The following is a 7349-nucleotide window of genomic DNA, read 5'->3' as shown; positions in this document are numbered from 1 at the left end:
GGGCCGGGCTCTTCCCGCTGGCCCCGGAGCAGCCAGAGAAGCCCAAATCTCCGAGCCCCGGCGCCTTGTCCCTCTGGCCCCGAGTCCGCCGGCTCTGGGCGGGCATCCCCGGCACCGGGGCTCCCGAGCCATTGACTCCCGCTCCGTCGGGCGCCTGCTCTGCTTTCTGGGTGTCCCGTCGTGTCGTCACCGTGCCCCCCCCTTCACCCCCCTCCCCACGAGCTGGGCTTTGGAGGGAAGGGCTGCATCTGTCGAGCCAGATGATGCAGATGGGTTACAGGAGGGATGGATGGATGGATGTTCGGGTGACCTAAATATTATGTGCTTGTATAATTAATTGCCCGGCGGTCCAGGGCTGCCTGCCAGGGTGTGTTGTGATACTCGGCTCAGGTAGAACTGTCCAGGGAGTTTGCTTGACATGTGGCATTTGTTGCAGCCATTGCAGAAACGACAAAGAACCGTGGAGGATTTCAATCAGTTCTGCACCTTCGTTTTGGCCTATGCAGGCTACATCCCCTACCCTGAAGAGGTAAGTGGGCTTGCAGGGTGCTGCTCTACAAAAATGTTTCCTCTGGGTTCCCTGCTATGTGCAGACCCAGCTCCTAATTCTTTTCCTGGAGAGTCATTCTCCATGCCCAGCCCCTTCCTCCTTAAATGTCTATCCTGCAGTTTCCCGTGCTAGTCCTGCATCTTCCCCTCCTGCAGAATGAGCCCTGGACCCACGGAGGCAGCATGAGTCCCCAGAACAGCACAGGGAGCACTCAGGACAGTGATAGCTGGTCCTCAACCCACTCTTCTGACTGCCACGTCCTGATGGATGATGGGAGGAGCAGGAAGGCCGTGGCCCAGGGGGTTGTGGACAGCAGCCTGCTCATGAGCTGCCGTCCTTTCCCCACTGGTTTCTATGATGTCCGGCCCCAGCAAACCAAACGGAAGAAACCACCGGCAAAGAAACTAATTTTGGACCAGAAGGTGGAGAAGAGGGTACCACTGAGTGCTGGGGAGGGCTTTGCAGCAGTGCAGGGAGGGGAAAAGGCACTGGCTGTGCTAGAAGGACAGGTGCCTCCTGTGAAAGAGCAGCTCCTGGAGCCTTCTCTCAAGCCAGCTGGTGGCCACCAGCCCGACTGCCTCCTGGAGGAGCTGATGAAGGAGGAGAAGGACTGGATGCACGAGGCACAGGGGACTGAGAAGACATCAGGAGATGATTCTCAGCTACAAGAGCACGAACCCTGCTCTGGAGGGAGGAAAAGTCCCAGTTCTTGCAGTACCTTGGACCAAAGTGAAGGGGAAGATGCAAGCAGAGGGAGCTCCCAGCTTAGTGGTGAGTGTCTGAGGGAGCACAGAGTGCCCTGTTGTGGGGCCAGTGCCAGGTACTGTCCTCTCAGCTGGAGCCACCAGTGCTGGCTGCAGTGGGGAGCTCGTTGATGGCCCAAGCCTCTCCCAGCAAGGGCAGTACCTTTGGGACCTGGGAGGGCTGAGGAGCAGAGGGCAGGGATCTGGCCTGCCCTGTGGAAGCTCTGTTCTGCAAAGCAAGCTGTACAGACCTGAAACACGCCTGAAACAGGGTGTAGGGCTGCCTTGCTCATCTGGTCTTTATTTTTCTTTTTTTTTTTCTTTTTTTTTTCTTTTTCCCCTCCATTTGCAACCTTAGCAGTTGAATTCACAGCAGCTCCCAACACCAAAGCAGAAGGTGAGTGGGGGGGCTTTCCCAGTTGACACCAGTGGAACTGGCTAGTCTGGTCACAGCCAGACCAGCAACTGATAAGGTGGTTTCTGACCAGTGCCTGTCTCTCCCTGACCAGATGACGATGCCTGGGATCTGATCACCTGCTTCTGCCTGAAGCCCTTTGCAGGCAGGCCCATGATTGAATGTAACGAATGCGCGACCTGGATCCACCTCTCTTGTGCCAAGATCCGCAAATCCAACGTGCCTGAGGTTTTCATCTGCCAGCGGTGCCGCGATGCCAAGCAGGAAATTCGCCGCTCAAACCGAGCTCGGACGGTGCCCCGCAAGCGCTTCTGTGACTGAAGCTCCTCCAGAGCAGGGAGGCCGGGGGTCCCCTTTTTAAACAGAAGACTGTAGCCCGGTTTGGCTAGACAATCAATGCACAGTGACGGCAGGGGAGGGCTGGCCACGGGACTGGACTGTCCCCCTTGCACTTCTGGCTCCTGGAAGCTGCCACACGCGTCCTCCCTGGGGATCGCGTTGGTCACGGAGCTCGGTTACCCCAGAGGTGTGGGGGGGAGAGGAGGGTGGTCCAGCCACACACTAGGTCACTCTGAAACATCTCTGTCCTTGCACAAAGCTGGTTCAGTGCCTTTTCCCCCAGGGCAGCCAAGGAGAACCTAGTCCTAGTAGTTTTTCTGTGGTGTGGTGGAAGCTTACACTTATCCCAAGATGTGACTCCCCTTCCTCCATTTTCCTCACTGTTTTCCTTTCCTTGCCTCAGACCTTTGGGTGGGCTGTGGTGGCAAAGCCCCAGTGACCCAAGTTCTCCTCCAGCAAGTAGGTGCAGCCCAGGTGAGCTCCCTCCATGTAGTGTCCTGCTCTGCAGGGCAGGAGGGGGACAGGACGCTGGTCCTGCTGGCACCTGAAGCAGACCGGGGCTCCGTGTCTTGGGGGGTATTGGTAGAGCCAGTGAGCACAGGGGACTGACCTCCTTCACCTGGCCCATGGTGCTCCTGGTTTTGCATGCTCTGCTCTGCTTGTGGCCCTAGAATAGACCTGCTGGGTCAGGAGCATCAAAGGTATCCTCTAATAGATGATTACAAGGTTCTTCTGGCCAAGCAACCCTCCTTGGTTCACATTCTCCAGTTGCACTGAGGTCTCCTGTGCAAAGGAGGGTAGGATTCCTGGTAGTAGGATGCTGAAGTTATCCTCAGCTGGCCATGGCAGGGCTGGGAGCCCTTTGGAAGGGGAGGTGAGAGTGCTCTGGTTAGCTTTTTATGTTTTCCATTTCCAGTATAAAACAACTGAAGCATGTACCCTGTGGCCATCTCCTGCCTGCAGGGCTGTCTGGTGGAGCATTTTCTTCACCATCAGCTGGATGCTGCTGAGTCCTGAGCTCAGATGGAGCTAGGAGCTGGAAGGGCCTTGCTTCCCAGCACTCCCTCTATCACAGAATTTGTGGGGCTTTTTGTTCTGTTTTTTTTCCTGGACATGTAGAGTGAAACCTAATGACTTGTCAAGGTTGGGCCCTGAGCCCCTTCTGCTATGCAACTGCTGCTCTGGAGACATGGGATATGCCCTCTCCAGGCCCCCAGTTAAGTTTGGCAGTGGAAGGTTTTTCCCTCTCCCTGTCCCCTGTGCACTGTGTGTGTGATCTTCTGGGGCCCTCTGTGCACTCACTGTTGGATCCCACCTTCTCACATCCCCTCCAAAGAGCCTGGCCCACGTGCCTTCTGCACTTTCCCTGGGGGCTGCAGACCCTGCTCCTGTCCTGGTGACACTTGGCTTGGCCCACAGCAGGGAGTGCAACAGCCTCCACTTGCCAGTCCCCACAACTGTATTTCTTAAACTGGGTTCTTTCCTACTTGCACATCTGGTTACAGTGGGACCACAACTGGGGGAGGGTGTGGGGCAGTCTCCTGTCACTCAGCAGCCCCCAGGCTCATCCCTGTGCCTCTCTCCTCCTGTGGAAAGCCTGGGCCCCAAAAGTGCTTTATGTTTTTTATAGTTACATTGTATTGATATGTAAAATAGCAAATTCTGGTCCTTGCCCTGTGGAGTGTGGCTGGAGTCTTATGTATATAATAAAGTACTTTTGCCATAATGCTGGTGGCTTTAGCATAGTTCAGTGGCCTTGGGTCTCATGTCCCTTTGGGACCTGAGTGTTCCCCTTCTCCCTCTCTGTGTGGCTGGGAAGGGACTTGGTGTAGGAATCCCACCCACCTCTGCTCCTCCCCCCCAGGTAAACACAGAGAGAACAAGCAGGTCAATGCAGGTTGTATTTATTAATAGTGATGCCCACCTCCCCACCCTGCTGTGGCACATGGGGGTGCTCCACAGGAACATCTAGACTTGGGGACAACCCCTCTGATGAGGGCCATCGTCATGAGACTACAGCCAACTCAGTCAATATCATGGGGTCAGTCCAAAGAAACAGCAGGTCCAATGGCTGGGGGAAGGTGTCTACATCCACTGGATATGACTCTTAAGGCACATCATGATTTTGCTCGAAAGCCATATTTTGCTCTTGGCCACCAAAACGCCTTCTGTGGCTCTGTCTCCACTCCAGATGGAGATGCGATTTAGTCCTGACAGCAGCTGAGATGCCAAAGAATCCAGTTTTCTTCACAAAATAGATCTGTTATTCCAGTACAGAGGCATCACTGGCATCCCCTGCAGACCCAGAGGGGTGCCAGCGTCCATCAGGCAACACTGTGAGGTCAAATGGGGGACACAGCAAGGGGGACAGGACAAGAAGGCACTGGGGACTCAGTGCTGGTCTGGCTGGGGTGGAAAGAAGACACTGAGGGGACCTCTACCAAAACAGGTTCCTGCTGGTGTGTCACTTTGATGCTTGAGGCAGTTGCACTGGGGCAGAGGCAGCCGATCTTCTGAGAACAGCAGCAAAACTGGGCATAATTTCTATGCTAGGGGCCAAAGCTGGGTTTGTGCAGCTAAGCAAGGTGGGGGGCCTCTACTCTTCCTTGGCCCAGACAGAACCACCTGCCTTCCCCTCCAGGTGGGGTATCACTGCCTCAGTGTAAAACTTCTCCAGCTTGGGCTCCGTCTGCTCCCAGAACTCGGCGTCGAACTCCACAGGGACCACAGCTGTCTCCTTGGTGGTGTGCACCACTAAGTCAGCCTGCTGAAAGCCAGCGGCTGCCAGCTGGCACTGGACCTGCGTGAAGTAGGCATGATTCCTCTTCAGGGAGTAGGAATCCCCATCCACCTCCAGGCAGAAATCCTTGTCCTTGCAGGCCTCACGCACTGTCCTGTTCCTGTGCTTGTAGGGACACTTCACTTCCAGCAGCCCCAGGGCCTTCCCTGTGGCTGCTTCCTTGACGATGCCATCTGGGCTGGCTGCGATCCAATTCTTCTCCGGGTGAATGAAGAGGCCACAGTCCCCCACCCTCACCTGTGCACTCACTGTTGGATCCCACCTTCTCACATCCCCTCCAAAGAGCCTGGCCCACGTGCCTTCTGCACTTTCCCTGGGGGCTGCAGACCCTGCTCCTGTCCTGGTGACACTTGGCTTGGCCCACAGCAGGGAGTGCAACAGCCTCCACTTGCCAGTCCCCACAACTGTATTTCTTAAACTGGGTTCTTTCCTACTTGCACATCTGGTTACAGTGGGACCACAACTGGGGGAGGGTGTGGGGCAGTCTCCTGTCACTCAGCAGCCCCCAGGCTCATCCCTGTGCCTCTCTCCTCCTGTGGAAAGCCTGGGCCCCAAAAGTGCTTTATGTTTTTTATAGTTACATTGTATTGATATGTAAAATAGCAAATTCTGGTCCTTGCCCTGTGGAGTGTGGCTGGAGTCTTATGTATATAATAAAGTACTTTTGCCATAATGCTGGTGGCTTTAGCATAGTTCAGTGGCCTTGGGTCTCATGTCCCTTTGGGACCTGAGTGTTCCCCTTCTCCCTCTCTGTGTGGCTGGGAAGGGACTTGGTGTAGGAATCCCACCCACCTCTGCTCCTCCCCCCCAGGTAAACACAGAGAGAACAAGCAGGTCAATGCAGGTTGTATTTATTAATAGTGATGCCCACCTCCCCACCCTGCTGTGGCACATGGGGGTGCTCCACAGGAACATCTAGACTTGGGGACAACCCCTCTGATGAGGGCCATCGTCATGAGACTACAGCCAACTCAGTCAATATCATGGGGTCAGTCCAAAGAAACAGCAGGTCCAATGGCTGGGGGAAGGTGTCTACATCCACTGGATATGACTCTTAAGGCACATCATGATTTTGCTCGAAAGCCATATTTTGCTCTTGGCCACCAAAACGCCTTCTGTGGCTCTGTCTCCACTCCAGATGGAGATGCGATTTAGTCCTGACAGCAGCTGAGATGCCAAAGAATCCAGTTTTCTTCACAAAATAGATCTGTTATTCCAGTACAGAGGCATCACTGGCATCCCCTGCAGACCCGGAGGGGTGCCAGCGTCCATCAGGCAACACTGTCAGGTCAAATGGGGGACACAGCAAGGGGGACAGGACAAGAAGGCACTGGGGACTCAGTGCTGGTCTGGCTGGGGTGGAAAGAAGACACTGAGGGGACCTCTACCAAAACAGGTTCCTGCTGGTGTGTCACTTGATGCTTGAGGCAGTTGCACTGGGGCAGAGGCAGCCGATCTTCTGAGAACAGCAGCAAAACTGGGCATAATTTCTATGCTAGGGGCCAAAGCTGGGTTTGTGCAGCTAAGCAAGGTGGGGGGCCTCTACTCTTCCTTGGCCCAGACAGAACCACCTGCCTTCCCCTCCAGGTGGGGTATCACTGCCTCAGTGTAAAACTTCTCCAGCTTGGGCTCCGTCTGCTCCCAGAACTCGGCGTCGAACTCCACAGGGACCACAGCTGTCTCCTTGGTGGTGTGCACCACTAAGTCAGCCTGCTGAAAGCCAGCGGCTGCCAGCTGGCACTGGACCTGCGTGAAGTAGGCATGATTCCTCTTCAGGGAGTAGGAATTCCCATCCACCTCCAGGCAGAAATCCTTGTCCTTGCAGGCCTCACGCACCGTCCTGTTCCTGTGCTTGTAGGGACACTTCACTTCCAGCAGCCCCAGGGCCTTCCCTGTGGCTGCTTCCTTGACGATGCCATCTGGGCTGGCTGCGATCCAATTCTTCTCCGGGTGAATGAAGAGGCCACAGTCCCCCACCCTCACCGGCTTGCCCACTGCCCGCGACTTCAGCTGCTCATAGGCCTCTATGGCTGCCTTCTCATTGCGGATCCCCCAGGACATGGCTGGTGTCTGCACACGGGGGGCAGAGCCCACCACTGCCTTCAGGTAGGACTGGGGCACCTCGTCTGTCTTGCCGTTGGCAAACCTGCTGTTGGCAATCCTGGGGGCCACAGAGGCCGTGATGCGGTTTTCCCGCCACTCGTACCAGCTGGGGTTGGTCAGCTGGCCCCGGGTCTCCTTCTCCACCCACAGGATGTCCTGGCTGTCCAGGGACGGCAGGAACTGGTCCCAGGCCCTGCTTGGGTCAGTCCCAGCCTTCTTCTTCTGCAGACGTGGGGCAGGTCTGGCTGGACCAGTGGCTCCTTTGGTGGCAGGTGGCTTCTTCTGGGTTGCAGAGGAACTTGGGGATGCTCTGGGCTGGTTCCCAGCATCTCCAGGGGCTCTGCCGGATGCTGAGGGGCTTAGCTGAGAGGTCTCTGACCTCGCCCCCCGCCCCCGGCC

At 56.0% G+C, this 7349-nt stretch overlaps 1 protein-coding gene across 1 annotated transcript; it reads left to right on the top strand.

The window, feature by feature from the left end:
* Positions 1-418: 418 nt before the first annotated feature.
* On the top strand, positions 419-2029 carry LOC104390988 (PHD finger protein 13-like). Its single transcript, XM_010000202.1, has 3 exons — positions 419-529; positions 706-1264; positions 1803-2029. Exons 1-3 carry the CDS (start codon positions 419-421, stop codon positions 2027-2029), a joined length of 897 nt encoding a protein of 298 aa, XP_009998504.1.
* Positions 2030-7349: the final 5320 nt, after the last annotated feature.

This window comes from Chaetura pelagica, unplaced genomic scaffold (genome assembly GCF_000747805.2).
Source record: "Chaetura pelagica isolate M959 unplaced genomic scaffold, ChaPel_1.0 scaffold20, whole genome shotgun sequence".
Classification (NCBI taxonomy): Eukaryota; Metazoa; Chordata; class Aves; order Apodiformes; family Apodidae; genus Chaetura; species Chaetura pelagica.
This window is presented reverse-complemented; position numbering and strand designations above follow the sequence as displayed.